Source organism: Urtica dioica, chromosome 8 (assembly GCF_054948205.1).
Source record: "Urtica dioica subsp. dioica isolate 48M chromosome 8, U.dioica_male_clone48M_v1_H2, whole genome shotgun sequence".
NCBI classification, from domain to species: domain Eukaryota; kingdom Viridiplantae; phylum Streptophyta; class Magnoliopsida; order Rosales; family Urticaceae; genus Urtica; species Urtica dioica.
The window spans coordinates 27,611,587-27,630,970 of NC_142763.1; the positions used below are offsets into that span (position 1 = coordinate 27,611,587).

The following is a 19,384-nucleotide window of genomic DNA, read 5'->3' on the forward strand; positions in this document are numbered from 1 at the left end:
CTGAGGACAAGGGTGTAAATATAATCTTTGCCGGTTTATGCAAATCGAACGTCCAAGGAGATTTCAAGGACTAGGCGTGAAACTCGTTTTGGTACGTTACTTGCGCTCTAAGTAGGTACGAAATTTGAGGGCTCGGCTATTAACCTTCATACATGTGGATCTGTACTTTTTTGCTACAGTTGAGCATATTCCTCCCAATCTCTCAACTGTGGATCTATACTTTGTTACCAGCTCTAACAAAGAAACCCAAATGTGGACCTGTTCAAGCAAAAAAGTTAAAAAAAAAAAAAAAAAAAAAAAAGAATTTTAACACACCCACTGAAGTAGAGGACTCAAATTAGTTTATAGTAAAGTTACTATTGAATTTTATTTAGAAAATTGATGTCAAGATTTTGAGCAATCTTATTATGAGTTCTCGACTCTACAAACATCTAGACAGTTACAGAACACAAAGCTAGTGGAACGACAATCAGAGTTGAAGTAGTTGAAACTTGAAAAGGCTCGACATAAAAACTCAAACTTCATGCAACGACATTGGCAAAAGAATAACATTTTTTCTGACGTTCCAAGTTCCAACACCACAAACAATCCACTGAGTGCAGCAGCAAGTACTGCTCAGACACAATTTTAATATATACATACATTGGTCAGAAGACAACCATTGGTCAATCGAATGTGGGTGTATCCTAGAATAACGAGCAAAAGTGGGAAGATATTTTGCACGCTGATGTGGAAGATCGGAGAACCTTTACATTGACAGAAGACAACCATTGGTCAATCGAATGTACGAACATATGCGGTAAGTCGTGAGGAGCTCAAATCATCGCCGATTATACCTCCATTGGAAGAATCACAATTCTTGTGTGTGAGCTTATGACCTATGTTGATAAGAAGGTAGAAGAAATAATGGCCGGGAACACTTGTCAACATTTGGTAGTTATGAATAAGATTAGACGTGACAAACATGCGCAAATATAACTGACAAAATGTGAGAAAAATTGCGGAAGGCACAATTTTTTATTTATTTATTTTAAATGGAAAAAATAACAATTGTAAACAACTACTACGATGATTGAGAGGGATAAAGTGTTACAACTACGATGATTGAGAGGGATAAAGTGTTACAACTACTATGGTCGAGAGGGTAAAAAATATAATTAGTCCATCTATTTAAGGTCATAAATTTAAGGAAAAGTTATAGGAATGGTATTTTTAGAGTAAAAACATTTTCAAAATAGCGGATGTTTTAAATTTATTTTAAAATAGTGTTTTTCTCAAATTTTATAAACTTAGTTATGATTATTTTCCTTAGAAATAAACAACGTTAAATAAAATCTTAAAAGGGTAATAAACATATTTTTGAAAAAAAACTTTGAATATCACGAAAAATAAAATGATTATTTACAACTTAAAAAACACTATACACGCGATAAAACCATTACGCTATTTTTGTAATTATTTTTTTAAAACACTATCGCACTCCATTTTAATCCTTTTGTAGTGATTGCTTTTGGTAGTCGTGTTTTGTAATTTAGATGTACTGTTAAAAAAATTATTATGAAAATAGCATTTTTTTTAAGTTATATATAGTCATTTTCCTTTCTTGATGTTTAGATTTTTTTTTAAAAAAATTGTTTGTTTGTTTGTTCAATGATTGAAATTCGAGAAAACCGGACGGAAATCAGAGTTTTAAAGAATATCGGTACTGGTTTGTACAAAATCGTGTCTTTCCATGAAAACCGTGGTAAATCGGGTGGAAAATGGTCCGGTTATCGGTTCGTGAAACTCAGCCTGGTCCAGTGGTTTTTTTTTTTTTTTTTTTTTTTCCAAAAAAATCATGGTATTTATTAGGAAACCGGGACCAAAATTCAATAACAGATCGTAAAGGAGAAGAAAATTTTTCGTCGTTGCGTTTTAGGATTTTCATTGTATACCGCCGAATCCCGCGGTACACATGACACTATGACTTTTTTTTAAGTATGAGTCGTTATATCAGTATTTAATGCAAATAACATGTAGCATTAGCATTATATAAAGCACTTTAGAATCTAATTTCTTGGCAGAGATATAGGCCAAATTAGATTAGTGTACATATGTGATTTTTTTTTTACTAAAATTTGTACGTATAAGCTAATATATATATATATATATATATATATATATATATATCTCTCTCTCTCTCTCTCTAAAATTTAATTGTATTGTAGTATAATGTTTGGTGATATAATATATATTATATATTCTTTTAAATTTTGTAGTATAGTACCATATCGTACCTCATCGTACAATACATGAAGTTCATCATATATCTTATCGTATTTCACCCATTCTTCAAACCCTAACTTTTCAAATCTTACTCAAATCGATCCAAATCTTATAAATACGAACTCGTAATCACTATTCTAATTATCTACAATGAGATTTAACACGAAAATCATTAAAGAACTTACTTTTTGGTCGTTTTGGGAGCTTGGGTTTTTGGGCTTCCACCACCGCCGGAATTCGAAGAGTGACCTTCGTACGTCATCGTATCTCCTCGTATTTCGTCGTACATTGTCGTACAATGTCGTATTCCATCGTATGGGGTCGAAATTTTTTATGGTGGTGAGAGAGAGAGAGAAACCGAGAATTAGAGTGAGGAGAGAATAAGAGAAAATTAAAAAAAAAAAAAAAAACTGGTTTGAGGGTTTTTTTTGTCTATTTTTAGAACAGAATTTTATTTTTAATATTTTTGAAATAGAAGGTCTAAATTTGATATTGTATTAATTTTAAGTCCAGCTGATGAAATTTCTCTCCAATTATGACATGGTCCATGGGCATAAAAATAATTTTTCACGCGTTTGACGTGACGTAGCATAATGCTGAGATAAAGCAGTTCAGCGCAGTGTATCAAATAAATAGTACAACCTCACTACTACTATACATTTTTCACCCAACAAAGATTATTGGAAATCTGAGTCCCAGAGTGCTTTCGTTGGAGGTAGACTGATCTTCGATAATGTCATGGTAGGTTTCGAGGCTCTCCATACGATGAAGCGGAAACGCTTCGAAATGGAATGTGTGCGTCTCTCAAGCTTGACATGGCGAAGGCTTTTGACAGGGTCGAGTGGGCCTACCTGGAGTCGATGATGCTGAAACTGGGATACAGCACGCGGTGGGTGAACCTTATCATGAGATGCGTTACCTCAGTCAGATTCGCCTTCAACATCAATGGCTCCACTCGAGGCAGTGTGACTCCTTTCAGAGGACTCCGCCAGGGGGACCCTCTCTCTCCTTTCCTATTCCTCTTCTGCTCTGAGGGTCTCTCGAGCCTCTTTCGAGCGAGCGAGGATGCTGGAGCGATTTCAGGAGTCCGGTTCCGGGAGCTTCATGTGTCTCACCTTCTCTTCGCGGACGATAGCTTGGTTTTCTGTCGTGCGACACCTGACGAGTGTGAGAGGGTTACAGACATTTTACGGACTTATTCAGAGGCCTCGGGCCAGATGGTGAACTTTCAAAAGTCCGATATCTGTTTCGGTACGGAGGTTAGCGATGAGGAGGGCGAGGCTTTAGCTCAGATCCTAGGAGTAAAGAAGACGGACTGCCATAAGCGATATCTGGGTCTTCCCGCGTTCACTGGTCGAAGGAAGGCGGAGCTTTTTGGGTTTGTGAGAGATCGTGTCTGGGCCAAGATTAAGAGTTGGAATGGTCTCTCCCTCTCGCAGGCTGGCAGAGAGGTCCTCATTAAGTCCATCCTTCAGTCGATCCCCAGTTACGTGGCCTCTTGCCACAAGATCCCGCTGCGTTTGATTAGAGACATCCATTCGGCGACTGCCAGATTCTGGTGGGGGGGTGGAACGGTGACGAAGAAGATCCACTGGTGCAAGTGGGAGGACCTCACGCGTCACAAGTCAGAGGGCGGGATGGGCTTCAGAGATCTGGAGAAGTCCAACCAGGCCCTTCTGGCTAAGAGTGTCTGGAGGTTTCTCAGGAGACCGGATAGTCTGGTAGGTCGAGTCTATAGACAAAGCTACTTCCCCGACGACGATATTATGACGGCTCTTCCTGGCTCGTGTAGCTCTTCCATTTGGCGCAGTCTTCTTTGGGGACATGAGATCATCCAGTCCGGTTCGAGATGGCGGATCGGGGACGGGGAGTCGGTGTTGGTCATGGGTGACAGTTGGGTTCCGAGGGACAGACCTGGCACCTGGATTGATCCCCCTTGGATTCCCCCCGAGATGTGGGTAGCTGAGCTTATGAGATTCGATGGTAGTTGAGACGCCGATCTTATCACTGCAATGTTCGGGGAGGAAGACGCTGCGGCGATCCTGAGCATTCCGTGTGGTGGTGATGGTACTCCTGACGTACGCCGCTGGCATTTCACTGAGAACGGAGAGTACTCCGTCAAGAGTGGCTACCGTGTTGTGATGGAGAGAGCCAGTACCCCGGTCCCCAGCTCTTCTGATCCGACGTTGATGGAGAAGTGGTGGACGAAGTTCTGGCAGCTGAGAGTTCCTCCTAAGGTGAAACTCTTCTATTGGCGAGTTTGTTTAGGCCAGATCCCGGCCAGAGCAGTCTTAGCCAAGAAGAGGATCACCTCTGACGACAGCTGCCCTGTATGTCAGGAGGCGAGAGAGACTGTTTTCCACGCGTTTTGGGGTTGCAGGTGGAGCAGGAGAGTATGGAAAGAGGTGGGCTTCGGCCACATTCTTCCGCCTTTCAGAGACGGCGATGTTTTCGACGTTATCCTCAGAGCGACGGAGACCCTTGAGGTTCGTTTCCATGAGCTTTTCATTACCATTATTTGGGAACTTTGGAACCACAGGAACAATGTCTTGGCTGGGAGATCAGCTTGGAGCCAGCCACAGCTTGTCCAGTGGACGGTGAGCTTCCTCGAGGAGTACAGAGTGGCTGCGGTTGGGGAGACTCCGACGAGCACGAGGGTGACTACGACCCCCAGATGGACCCCCCCTAAGGACGGGACCATCTCGATTAACGTCGACGCGGCACTCGCTCGTGACCGTGGAGGCTTCGGTGTCGGTTGTATAGTTCGAGACCACACCGGAGAGGTGATCGCCTCGCAGACGCTTTTCCTTGCTATGGGGTTCTCCCCCCAGCTTGCGGATGCGTACGCTGTCCTCCAGGGCATAGAGCTAGTTCGCAGCGTCGGTGGCAGGAGAGCGGAGATCCAGTCTGACTGCTTGGGGGTGGTGAGGATGATCGATGAGGGCGTGACGCCTGCGACAGAGCTTGGGACGATCTTGCACCGCATCTTCAGAGAGGTGAGAGAGCTTGAGGTTTTTCGCATTATGCATATTTCTCGTCTTTGTAATGTTGCAGCGCATAATCTAGCGCGCTATGCGGTTAACCATCACTCGTCCTCGACCTGGCTGGGTTTAGTCCCGCCTTGTTCGGAAGAGGCCATTAGGGCCGATGATCGCGAGTTGAGGTCCCGCACGGCCTCCTAGGGCCCTGTTTGTTTGAGTTTTTTCCGTTCTTTTTCCGTTGGTTTCTGTTTAATTCTTATCTTTGTAACCACGGTTTTCCTCCGCCATACGTGAGGGCTTTTATGATATTCCGTGGCTCCGACCACGTTTCCTCGAAAAAAAAAAGATTATTGGAAAGGTGAAACAAATAGTAGAGAGAGAGAGAGAGAGCAATTATGATACGCATCGTGTCGACGACTATCATTGGACATGAAAAAGATCAGTTCAGCGGTGCTCAAATTGATTTAGGACCATCCGATCTCCAACTCCTCCTTGTGGATCACGTCCAAAAGGGCCTCCTCTTCCACAAACCTCCGACTAAAACTACACTCAGTTTAGTAAAGCGCTAAGAGACTCTTTTGCCCTCGCCATTCACATATTCCACCCTCTCGCCGGCCGCCTCATTTCCGTCGACAACAACGACGACACCGTATCCTTCTTCGTCGACTGCAACGGCGCCGGAGCCGAGTTCGTCCACGCCACCGCCGACGGCAGAGTCTCGGCCGCCGATATCCTCGATGACTGATATCCTCGATCCAGTCATCGTTCCGGACGAGCTGGTCTACTCGTTCTTCACCATGAACGAGGTTCTGAACCACGAGGCCGCCAACTCCGACCTTCCCTTGCTCTCGGCGCAGGTCACTGAGCTCGCCGACGCAGTCTTCGTGGCGTGCTCAGTGAATCACTGCGTCTCCGACGGCTCTTTCTTCTGGCACTTCTTCCGAACCTGGTCCGTCATCGCACGCGCCGAACTCAAAGTCAGCGATATCCCGGTCGTCTTTGGCCGGGGATTCCTCGACGGTGTAGTCAATCTCCCGATTCGCATCCCAAAACGCTCTCTCGTCGCCGACGATGCCTTCAAGAGGCCAATCCCCGGGCAGCTCCAACAAAGGATGTTCAAGTTCAGCAAGGCCACGGTGGCAGAGCTGAAGGCCAGAGCCAACGCCGAGGTCGGAAGAGAAAGAGGTACCTTTTACCACTTTTAATTTTTTTTTTCTTTTCAAATAAACAGTACAAATTGTTTATAATTTCAAGTTACACTTAATCGCCCTGCAGGCGAGATCTCATCGTTCCAGACGCTATTAGCTCATATCTGGATCTCAATAACTCGGAGCCGAGGCATCTCATTCGACGAAGTCGTTGCTTACGTGGTGGCGGTGGGGTTGAGGCAAAGAATGGGTTTAGCAGAGAATTTGCCAGAAGAGTATCTCGGGAACGCAGTTCCGGGTATTGGTAGTGCGATCCACGGCCGGCGAGGTTGTTCAGAGAGGGCTTGGAGCGGCGGCGCTGCTCATAAACAGGGCGATCGCTTCGCAGACGGTCCTTGAAGTGAGAGGCTACTTAAAGGCTTGGGCGGAGAGCCCTGAGGTTCATTGTCGGAAACCCCTCACCACCACCAAACTGCTGACCGGAAGCTCGCCGCGGTTCGATGTCTACGGCTGCGATTTCGGGTGGGGCGGGCCCGCCGCGGTGCGTAGCGGCCCCGGCAACAAGTCCGACGGGAAGCTCACCATGTTTCCGGGCTCCGAAAATGGAAGCATCGATTTCGAGGCTTGTCTTTCTCCGCACACTCTTCAAGCCTTGGACTCTGACCCGGATTTCACTCGGACTCTGTCTTAATAGGTCATACTAATTTAGAATATTTGCTAAAGATAAAAGGAGATGACAGATAAAAGGAGATCAAGATCAAGGGTATGGAGAGATCAAGCAAGAGCCATGACTGTTTTACTGCTATATATTAGTCTTGTGTTTTCTCTTCTTAAGTCCGTTAGAGCTATGTAATCATCAGTTCAGGAGGAACGCTAATCTTGAGTGAGAGTGAATTACAAGACATTTCATAACTCGGACTCGAAGAAGATCAGTTTTATTGATTGTTGAGAGCGATCTGAGGCGAGGTTGTAAATATAATCTTTGCTGGTTGTGGATCTGTACATTTTGCTACAGTTGAGGACTCAAATTAGTTTACAGTAAAGTTAGTATTGAATTTTATTTAGAAAAATTGATGTCAAGATTATGAGCAATCTTATTATGAGTCTTTGATCGTTTCTTCTCTTCGACCTGACATCCAGGGCAATCTGGGAAATGACTCTCTTCACTGTCGTTCGATTCTTCAGCCATATTATCTTCTATACATATTGTGGAATTACTTATTTAACCTCCTACTCTCCTATTGGCTCCTCTTCTTTCTCTGTTTTTTGTTTGAATAAGGGTTTTGTGAGATTGTCGTGCGCTCTCTTTTCTTTTTCATTTTTGTTTAAGGGACTTTCAATTCCAAGGGAAAGATGCGAGTGCAACAATAATTTGCCACGACCAACAAAAAAAACCCGAGTAAAGAAAGAGAAATCCAGATTGAAATCGTATGAAATCATATCAAAGAGAAATCACCCACGACGAACGTCGACCTTAAAGATAATAATATTGATACATCGTGTGATAGATCCATGATTCCAATTTCCAGCTCAGTGTAGGAGAGTGGAACTAGCAGCCTATTAAAACTAAAGAAATTTATAATTAGTCAACGTTTTATAAATATTAGGTAAATAATCAACATTTTATAAATTTTAGATAAATAACCAACATTTTATAAATTTTAGGTAAATTTTAAGTAAATAGTCAACGTTTTAATAGTGTATTTCAATAAATTTACGCATGCAAATATTTGGTCATGGCTATTTTTCAAAAACTTATTAAAAGTTAGCTAAATGACAAACTAAAACTACAAATAAGATTATATATCTAATGGATCCTTTAAATTATGTATGATCTCAAAAGTTTGTTAGTTAATCATTTATTTAAACATAATTAAAATATGAGTTATTTAGTTATATAGCCACACGGTTATAGTGAATTGGGATATAACCCACATTTGGTTAATTTCTTGTAAATAGCCAAGTTAACTTATTAACAGATTAGTAAAAGACTTATTTAACTCAGTCAAACATGTAAAAAAAAAGTAGTTAATAGGCTGCCACGTATGTAAGTTGGCTATTTTCAAAGTATTTACCAAAGATTGGCTAATTTACAATTCATATAGTTTAGGTGGGTTACGTAGCCAATTTTTTGTTAAAATATTATACAGATAGGGAAAACCGAAAAAATTTGGGACAGAAAATAATTAGAGAAATTGTCTCAACTACCACCATTTGATAAGTTTTTTTTTTTAATTTTCCACCAAAAGTTTAATTTGGCCAAAAATACTAGTAAACCACTTGTACAAATATAATATTACCCTCAATATGATGTCAACAATTGACATCTATTGTTCACATAGATGTCAACAATTGAAATCTATTGTTGACATCTGTGAGTTTTAGGTTCTCTGTTTGTTGACATAAATGTCAACAATCGACATATTTTGTTGACATCAATTGTTAAGGGTAAAATTGTATTTGTACAAGTGGCTTAGTATTATTTTTTGCCAAATTAAGCTTTTGGTGTTAAAGTGAATATTTTTTTTTTTTTTTTTTTTTTATCAAATTGTGGTAGTTGATGCAATTTCTCAAATCATTATGCAAGTGCTATTGCAATTTTTGTTTTTGAAATTGTAAATATGATGAACTTTTCATATCAGAGGTTAAACATTTATAAACCACTTACCTGTGAGGACCTCACTCGAGAGGAGAGAGTTTAATCTTTAGGCAATGCAATGCAAAGAAATGTTCTATATTTTAAGTTGAATAGTTATTTCTTGTATTTGTGATATTTAAAATGTAAACATCGGAATTTTTAAATCAAAAACTCAAGCGAGATGGGGGAAAGACGAGGTCAATTTCTCCATCTCCCTCCTCTTTTCCTTCTGCATTTTCATTTTTGATATTGTGTATTCTTTTATTTGGTAATCCTCTCTTTGAAAAATTGCTCTTATTATTTTGTGTTTATTTATGTTAATGTCGGTATATATGTAAATTTGTGTTAGTTTCGGTATATTTGTGTTTATATGTGTTAATGTCGATAAATTTATTACAGAAACTTAACCTGAATAAATATGGGAGACTACAACGTAGATTTCGAGCGCCACAGTGATGACTAAAAATCGGAACGGAGAAACAAACTCATCGTCAATGAAAAGAGAGATATAAAGAGAGATAATTAAGGAATGAATGGGAGATTAAACGTGGTTATAGTCAACTCCTCTCATTTAATGACTCATTTTTTATTTTTTATTCTGAAATGTTTACTAAAGTGTATTTTGGATCTTTGATCCTTATTAGTTTATGTTAATGGTGATTATTGTTAATTGATAATGCTGGTCGTTAATACAATATAGCGAAACAAGCAGATTAATAAAATATATTACATACAACAACCACAAAGAAAAATAATAAAAAAAAACGATATAACAGTTATTTCAAACATTAGAACTCAAAACATGAAACGTGATAGAAGACAAAAATAAATAAATAAATAAATAAAAATTCAACTATATTTTGGTTAAGCATATTTCTCGTGGGATTGACTCGTTCTTACGATTATACTATTTGAGCGACTACGTGCACTTGCGTACGAAAATATCGTAACAAATGGTAAACAATTAAAACCGTGTATATGAAACTTCAATCTATTAATATTAAGACACAAAAAAACATTGCGAAATTAAAAAAGGGATCAATTTTGTATTAAAAAGTACACAAGTTGTAGTTATAACCGCATATTATTTGTCTATTTTTAAACAATCTTGAAACGCTAGTTATTTTCCAACTCAAGTGGCTTAAATCATCTAAATTTTCAAAAAACTATCACATATATTACTGAGAGACTACAATTTTAAAAGTTCGGTTTTGGTGAATTTTTTTGGTGTAATATCTTTGTAGTGAGTATTATAAAAAAAAATAAAAAAATGGTACAGGGGGGAATTCCGCGAGGAAAATGCTATTTTAGCAATTACAATCTTCAAAACACAAACCCGGTCATTACGGCAGTTGCCCCAATCTCTTCCTAATTCCATATTAGCTGTTTCATGTGGCTTCTTAGTTTCTTCATAGATAAATTGTCTAATTTGTCACCAATTTCATAACATTTTTCAATTTTCCACCAAAACGTTAATTTTTCCAAAAATGTCACCTCTATGTGAACAATGTTGACATCTAATAGTGAATGAAAAACATAGATATCAACATTGTTGAAATAGATGATGGCATTTTGAGAAAAAATCGCATTTTGGTAGAAAGTGAGAAAATGTAATGAAATTGGTGATAAATTACGTAATTTCTCTTCTTCTTAAGGGGTTCGGACTAAAATAAATAAATAAAAAAGAGTAAAATTAAAATGGTACGATTCTATACAAATCAATATCAATAATGCAATCCCGCGAGATACGTAAACTCGTAACTTGCAGCGACCACGTTGTTTTAACTTTTAACATATTATATACAGTCCTAACACCATTAGAAACAATATCAATAATGCTCGAGTCTCGAGATAACAGTTGGATATATTTGTTATGTATTCGGTGCGTCTCTCAGCGGAGAGAGAGAGAGAGAGAGAGAGAGAGAGGGCAATAATGATCCGCGTCATCTCCACGACTCCAATTCGACCTGAGAGACTGAACGGTGAGGATGAAGATGAGTTCAGCAGTACTAGAACTGATTTAGGACCATCCGATCTCCAACTCCTTCTCGTGGATCACATCCAAAAGGGCCTCCTTTTCCATAAACCTCCAACTGCAACCACACTCAGTTTAGTAAAGAGCTTAAAAGACTCTTTTGCCCTCGCCATTAACATATTCCACCCTCTCGCCGGCCGCCTCATTTCCGTCGACAACAACGACGACACCGTATCCTTCTTCGTCGACTGCAACGGCGCCGGAGCCGAGTTCGTCCACGCCACCGCCGACGGCAGAGTCTCGGCCGCCGATATCCTCGACCCTGTCTTCGTTCCGGACGAGCTGGTCTACTCGTTCTTCACCATGAACGAGGTTCTCAACCACGAGGCCGCCAACTCCGACCTTCCCTTGCTCTCGGCGCAGGTCACCGAGCTCGCCGACGCAGTCTTCGTGGCGTGCTCAGTGAACCACTGCGTCTCCGACGGCTCTTTCTTCTGGCACTTCTTCCGCACCTGGTCCGACATCGCACGCGCCGAACTCAAAGTCAGCGATATCCCGGTCGTCTTTGGCCGGGGATTCCTTGACGGTGTAGTCAATCTCCCGATTCGCATCCCAAAACGCTCTCTCGTCGCCGACGAGGCATTCAAGAGGCCGATCCCCGGGCAGCTCCAACAAAGGATGTTCAGGTTCAGCAAGGCCACGGTGGCAGAGCTGAAGGCCAGAGCCAACGCCGAGGTCCGACGGAATGGAATAGATGGAGGTACATATCTTATTTTCAATTTTACTCATTTTTATCCACAATTTCTTGACAAAACTTCCCATTAGGCGAGATCTCGTCGCTCCAGGCACTGCTGGCTCATCTCTGGATCTCAATAACGCGGAGCCGGGGCCACAGCTCTAGCGAAGTGGTCACTTACATATTCGCGGTGGGGTTGAGGCAAAGAATGGGTTTAGCCGAGAATCTTCCGGAAGAGTGTCTCGCGAACGCGGTGCGGTTGGTGGGGGCAGAATCCACGGCCGGCGAGGTAGTCACGGGAGGGCTCGGAGCGACGGCGCTGCTCTTCAAAAGGGCTATCGCTTCGCAGACGGTCTCTGAAGTGAGAAGCCACTTGAAGGCGTGGGGGGAGAGGCCCGAGGTGTATCGCCATGGACCCTCTTCTGTCGCCAACAAGTTGCTGACCGGAAGCTCGCCACGGTTCGATGTCTACGGCTGCGATTTCGGCTGGGGCGGGCCCGCCGCGGTGCGCAGCGGCCCCGGCAACAAGTCCGACGGGAAGCTCACTGTGTTTCCGGGCTCCGAAAATGGAAGCATTGATTTTGAGGCTTGCCTTTCTCCGCACACTCTCCGCGCCTTGGACTCTGATCGGAATTTCGTTCAAACTCTGTCTCGTCCTCTTTGATTACTTACATTACATCTGGTCAGTTTTTTTCGTTTTTTTCTTAATGATGGTAGGCTTTTGATATTTCTTTTGCATGCGTTTTGAAGTCTGTCTTTTGCATACCTCATATTCATTACATTATTTCTCCTAATGAGACTTCTTTTTCATTTCAGTATAAAACTTGCATCCTATAGTGGTTGATCTTGCAAAGACAGTTACCTATTAGCGCAATATTACTAACTTATGAATATGTTTTCGTAATTACTGTAATCTGAGGCGGATGCATATAGTATTCGTGACTATTCATAATATTTGATTTGTAATTATTGAGTTGTGAACTTTAATTTATCTCGATTATTGGTTGGCACTATGCCATTATAAGAATTCATTAATAAGACTGCTATGGAAGTCATGAATAAGCTACTGCATGTAGTCTGTTGGAAAAAAAACATCGGCATCTTCCTCGTCATCTTGGCATGTTGAAGGTTAAAAAAAATAACTCAGATCTGATTTTGTGGAGAGAGAGAGAAAGAGAGAGAACGTGGTTACAAAAAAACCCAGATCTGATTTTCTGGAGAGAGAGAGAGAGAGAGAACGTGGAAGATAGAGAGAGAACGTGGATTGGTAACTACCTTCTACAAAATAGGAATTTAACATGCACAAAAAAAGGAAAAAAAAATAACGTGATTTTAAAAAATTGCTTTAATTATTGAAGGACAAAAAAGTAAAAAATATTTTGCCACCTAATACGTTTGACTATTTCCCTAAAAAAACTTCAAATATAGGCTAAATCTCAAACCTAATGTTATAGGTGGCCTAGTTACTTAGAAAACTCATTTTTTAACCTCCTACCTCTCCTTAATTTTCAATTATTGAGTTTCAAAATTAGTCTACGGTGAAGTTTACTTATAGGACTGCTGCCTTTGTATCTCTTTCTTTCATATATGCGTTTATCAGACTTATGTGCCTAAAAAAACATAGTTTAACAACATAAAAAATATAATAAGACTTATTTTATTTTGAATTTAAAATTAAACTATATATAATAAAATTAAATAAAAATTAAATTATAATTTAACAACATTATTTTAATCGCAATTTTCGTGTTTTAAATTTTCGTCGGCCACCACAATTTCCGTTGACACAATTTTCCAAATTCTCACATTATTTCTATCGCAATTTTCATCGGCCACCGCAATATCTGATTTTCGGAGCCATCGACATAAAAACGGCGACCGACATTTCAATCCTTGGTAGTAATAACGCTCGAGTCAATATTGTTTAATAATTAGTCCTCCTGAAAATATGTTTTAACCCGACAAGGATTATTGAAAAGGTTTTATTAATTATAATTAAGTAGCTACTGATTTTAATAACAATAATGTAATGATAATATTGTCCAAATAAGTCTTGCTTGTTAATTGTCAATTGGTGAGAATTATTTTTGAGAAAATTATCAATTGATTATTGTTAATAAAATCAGTGACTAATCAACCATGATTAATCAAACGCCGGCTATTATGCAAATTTTTTTATAGACTTTAACACACGTGTCTTGTTTAGTTTAGTTTTTTTTTTTAATTTTAGATAATTTAGCTAAAATTTTAATATATGAGTTTTAAATAGGTGTGTTGAAAGTGTGGAGCCTAATTGGTTACCGAGCTGACGAGCTGAAGACCAGGGTCGAGCTGACGAGTTGGAATGTTGAAGACCAAGGTTAATCACCGAGCTGGGATTGATCGTTGAGCTTAAGACCATACGACAATGTGTATGTCATTTAGGGAATTTTAGGTCTTTCTGTTATCGCAGTTTTTTCTCTATAAATATGTTGTAACCATCACTTTTATATGTGTGGAAAAATAAAAAGAGAGAATTGGTACAAAGAGAGAAAGAGAGAAATATTGTAAACACTTTTCCGATCGGGTTTATAGTAAAATTTGTAGCAATAAAGTGGACGTAGATTTTACGTTGAGATTGAACCACTAGTCTGTTCTTTGCTATTGTTTTATATCGTTTTTTAATTGTTAAGAGGGATTTGGGCATTGAAATCGCAACAAAGTGGTATGCCTAACTCCCTGATCGCTAACCCTTCAGACAATGTTGATGAAGTTTTTTTTGGTCATTTTGATCCACAACAAAACATAATTTTTTTAATCGTTCTTTTGCGTCATATTTTTTCGTTTTGTATTGACAACAAAGACAACATGATCATGTTGGAATAATTTTGGGACTACTAATGTCATTAAATAAATGTGTTAGATCATTATTAATTAAGTCAAAATTGATGTGGTCTAATTTAGAATAAAGTTTGTGACTTAAGGACATATTTGTCATGAAGTTATTATGTGGCTACCATAAGTGCTAATCTAATTTGATGAGGGGCCAAATTAGAAATAAGCAATAGTTATTAGTAACTGCCTGACAGTTATTAATAATAGGGTAGGTCTCTGATTGCAGTACGTACTATCTTTTCATGTATCCCCATCAACAAGAATACTCCAGAAACTCAGGCAAACTGCAATCAGAAGATCATCTAACTCTTGGTGTTTGCAATCCATGGATTTAGGTACGCTTCCGCTATTAAGATCTATGGTTTTGGTTTCTCTCGAATTGAATTAGGATTAATTTTAGGGATTTAAAATCCTAACAGATCAACGAACGTTCTTTGAGTGAGAAAAGATCAATCCCAGTGGAGTGACAAAAAAAAGGTTTCTCGCTGAATGTGCTTCGATCGTCGATGGAGCGACGGAGGATGAATTAACGGTTGTGGTTTCTCTTTACTCTTATTATTATTTGAAATGAAGTAGCGTGGTTAACAGAAGAAACAAAACAATTTAAAAGAGGGAGTGACGAGTCAAAATATCATTATTCTACTATTTATACTTATTTCAAGTGTGAAAATTACTCTATCTTATATTTAAACATTGTGATTTAATATCTCGAATTTCATTCTTGTTATGATATTATATTATTTTATTCCAAGATATCTCTTTTATACAGCTCTTTTCTCCTATTTATAATTCTGATTCCCTAGAAATTAAAAAATAAAAAAAAGGTCACAAGACATAGAGATTAGATAGTGAAGAGGAAAAAAAAAAGGTTAGGATAAATATATATAAAAATATTAAAGTTTTTTTATTTTATTTTCATACATGTGTTATTTCTTTTTTATATTACTGTCAACCTTTAATATGATTATAAAAGGCTTTTTTTTTCTCTCGGTTAAATCGAGCTCCCTAAGACTTGAAAGCGACTGATCGGCAACTTGCCAGTGGATCGTCTTCGTAATCCCGTGGCGGAAGGAGCAACAATTGTAGCAATATGCGTCGATCAGCACAATGCACTCTGTCATTGACCAGCTCGGTGGATTGCCCATGACTTCGTTATTTATTATGATCTCTGCCTCGTACTAGCTTGAAATCCGCCTGATTTTTTTTTTCAGGACAAGCTGGCCGAACTTCCGTACAAAACATAACATAATGCCCAACCACAAAACCAGGTTTAGTGTTTCGAAAAAAAAAATGAAAAAAAGGCAATGATATTTTATAGAGAAATTGTTCAAAGTACCACATTCTCACTAACTTTTTCCAATAATCCACCAAAACATAATTTTGGCCAAAAATACAAGTTGGCTCATTGTGAAAGACCAAGTTTACCCCCCACTTAAAATTTTCTTTCAATCTCACACCTACCCTCTCCAAACTAATTAATAACCTCATTTAATACCATTTTATTATATTCCGAATTAAACTTTTTTATTTCTCTTTTCTTTAATTGATCTCTCTCTCTCTCTCTCTCTCTCTCCCTAACCGAGTCTGAAACGACTCTCTCTCTCTCTCTCATTCAAACTCACCCAAAATCACCGAAGAAACCGTTCTTCTTCTCTGAATCGCAACTGAAACCCTTGCTCGAACACGAATCCCTTCACGAAACCAGTCTCACTCTCTCTCTCTCTCTCTCTCTCTCTCTCTCTCTCTCTCTCTTTCTCTCTCTTATTAAAACTCATCCAAAATCACCGAAGAAACCGTTCTTCTTCTCTGAATCGCGACAGAAGTACGTATACAATAAAGAGCTATGCTATTCTAATTTTCACTCTCGTGTGACACATGGGATCTTCTAACTGTGACACGTCGCATTTTATGGCATTGGTTGTTGTTTTTTCCTATGTGATGAATGCACGCCTCTCTCTCTCTCTCACGTTGACATGTTACCTTTTTTTTAAGGGTAATTTAGCAAAATAGCCAACTTAAACGTTGAGAATTGCTAAATAGCCAAGGTTTTGTAAATAGTAGGTAAATAGCCATTTTTATATATTTACAAACGTAAATATCAAGTAAATAGCTACTGCCATATTAAGCCACGTCATCATTTATGGCTATTTACTTAATATTTACCAAACCTTGGCTATTTAGCAATATCAAACGTTTAAGTTGGTTATTTTTCTAATTTTTTGTTTTTTTAATATATTTATTCATTGTTAACACTTAACAAGACTCAACCTAAAGATTCTCTTTTATTTTTTAGCAGTAATCTGGAGGAAAAAGTTTATAATATCATGTTCATAAATATTTAGGTTTGAAAAAATGTATTTAAACTTTTTTGGAGATATTTTTTTATCTTTTTGATAAATAAATAAATAAATTTGTACGAATGAACACTACTTGTGTTTAGGGTTCAATATCTTATTTTTTCTATAAAATAAAAAAATAAAAAGTAAAAGTTTTTCTTAACAAAAAAAAAATCACAAAACAATGTTAGTTGAATAGTGTTTTGTGAGTCTCCCTTCTTCTTCTACTTTATATAATAATATAATTTTCCCGATAATAATATGGAGAAAAGTGAAACATTATAGGTTGTCGAGAAACTTGGGCATTTGGAATGGAAATGGGGTAGAATTTCATTCCTTCCGGCCAATTTAAAGGAATGAAAATTTTCTTCCACTGACAATGCATAGAAGAAATTATTCATTCCGTTGACCAGCAGTAATCAGTGAAAAAGGTTAAAAAAAAAAAAACTGTTCCTTCCAGTGGCTTCCATCGATTTCAGCCTCTGTTTTATTCTTTATTTTTTAACCCCTCATTTTTCTTCTCCTATAAATATCAACATCATTCACATTATTTCTTCACAACTTTCTCACATATTTTTTTCCTCATACCCTCTTCAACTACTCTAACTCTCATACAATATTAATATATATTTGTTTTATTATAAATTTTCTAATTTAATTTTCATATATAATTTTAATATATAGTTTTAATATATAAATATAGTAAAAATTATCGTTTTCTCCACTTTTTTTGTTCTTCTTCGTATATAGTTTGTAATATAGTTTTAATATGTAATTTTCACATAAAAATTTAGTATATAGTTTGTAAGATTTTATGAATTTGAAAAACTTAATTACTCTTCATTTTCTCACTTTACATTCTAGTCCTTAAAACACTACATTTTAATCTTTTAAAAATGTATTTATTTTAATTATTATTTTTTATGTATGAAAATGGAAATTTCCACCAATCAAATGAAAATTTTCCTTCCACAATGAGTGGAATTGCAGTCAACATTGGAAGGAAAATAATTCATTCCAGTCAAACACGGAATTCCCTGTCCTATGGAAGTGGATTTCCATTTCCTTTCATAAGTTCAGGTTTAGCTATCGATGAAAAAAAAACAAGAAACAAGAAAAAAAAAAAAAAACAACTTTTTTGGAAAAAAAAAGTGTAAGCAATTTTCCACTTTGATAACTTTATTTTATTTTGTGTGCTGAGATAGCCACTTTTATTTTCAAAGAAACAAACGCATAGAAATAAAAATATACATATCTCAAATTTAATTTTAATAATTTTCATATTTCAAATATACTTCAATGTGTAAGTTTATATTCTTGTAAGACCATCTCCAATGGTGATGCATTTTCAATCAATATTTAGAGATTTCACTCCAATCATGATCTATAATTTGATGCATTCTCTATATTTGCATTTTATTTCAATAGTGGTGATCCAAATATAGATCACCATTATTCATAGATGTATAAACTTTTTTTAATACCAAAATTTTTAATAATTCTATTATTGACCCTATTTGAATTTGTAGTTAAAATTTTGTCCTTTATGTATATATTTTAATAAAACTGTTTAAATTATTAAATATATATTCTAAAATACTTCAATTTAAATACAACTCATACATTAACAAAAAAAATACTACAATTAACCCAAAATACTTTCTTATAAAAAAAATAAAAAAAAATAAAAAACCCCCACAATACTACATAGACAATTGAAATAAATATAACAAAGGCATTAAAAAAAAAAACTACTACAATCAAACCATAATACACTACATAGACTATTGAAATAAAAATATCAAAGAAAAAAAAATTGAAATACTTAAAAACACATCTTCATAATTTCATGCTACTCGGGCCTATATGAAAATCTAGGTGGTAGTGTGGAAAATCAGCTCCACATCCTCCAATATTGTCAAATATTGTCCCAAATGCATTGGTAGAATTAGAAGCACCATGTTGTCGTAGTTGTTCCTCGTATTTTTTACGAGAAATTCGTGCTTGTTCATCAATAATAAAAGCACGTCGGATTGGATCACTAATAGTATTTGGGTCTTGTAATATGATTTTGATATCCATATTTTTCTCTTTCATTTCTAATCAGCGGCGTACGATCTCCATTTGTTGCTGTTGAGCATCTAGTTGTGCTTGTCTCTGGATGGTGACTTGTTTCAACAAATCTTTTAGCTCTTCATCACGCTCTCTTTGTAGCTTTTCGTTAGCAGAAGCTTCATCTTGCATCTTTCTTTTAAGTTTTGCCTTTTTCACTCCAATTGGCTGAGATGATGAACCACCAAATGTGTCGTCATCTAAATTAATTGCAAAAGAAGAAATTCCTTGACTTTATGATGCGGAGGAATCAGGAGTGGGATTATCGAATTATGATGACTCGGTTACATTAACATGTTGCCTACTACCATTTCTAGCA

At 37.6% G+C, this 19,384-nt stretch overlaps 1 protein-coding gene and 1 pseudogene across 2 annotated transcripts; both read left to right on the forward strand.

Moving 5' to 3' along the window:
- The first annotated feature begins 5,608 nt into the window (after positions 1 to 5,608).
- Positions 5,609 to 7,505, forward strand: LOC149388822 (putative acetyltransferase At3g50280; annotated as a pseudogene). The gene is made up of 2 exons (XR_016300763.1): positions 5,609 to 6,431; positions 6,522 to 7,505. The product of XR_016300763.1 is annotated as a putative acetyltransferase At3g50280 (transcript).
- Positions 7,506 to 10,885: 3,380 nt separating this feature from the next.
- On the forward strand, positions 10,886 to 12,734 carry LOC149388823 (putative acetyltransferase At3g50280). Its single transcript, XM_089621802.1, has 2 exons — positions 10,886 to 11,767; positions 11,833 to 12,734. The coding sequence occupies exons 1-2, from the start codon at positions 10,906 to 10,908 to the stop codon at positions 12,405 to 12,407; spliced, it is 1,437 nt and encodes a 478-aa protein (XP_089477928.1). The 5' UTR covers positions 10,886 to 10,905; the 3' UTR covers positions 12,408 to 12,734.
- The last annotated feature ends 6,650 nt before the right edge of the window (positions 12,735 to 19,384 follow it).

Bases quoted from the DNA above. Each gene is read 5' to 3' on its own strand.
- LOC149388823 (XM_089621802.1), top strand. From the start codon at position 10,906: ATGTATTCGGTGCGTCTCTCAGCGGAGAGAGAGAGAGAGAGAGAGAGA. The intron at 11,768-11,832 runs GTACATATCTTA...ACTTCCCATTAG, and splicing joins ACGGAATGGAATAGATGGAG to GCGAGATCTCGTCGCTCCAG.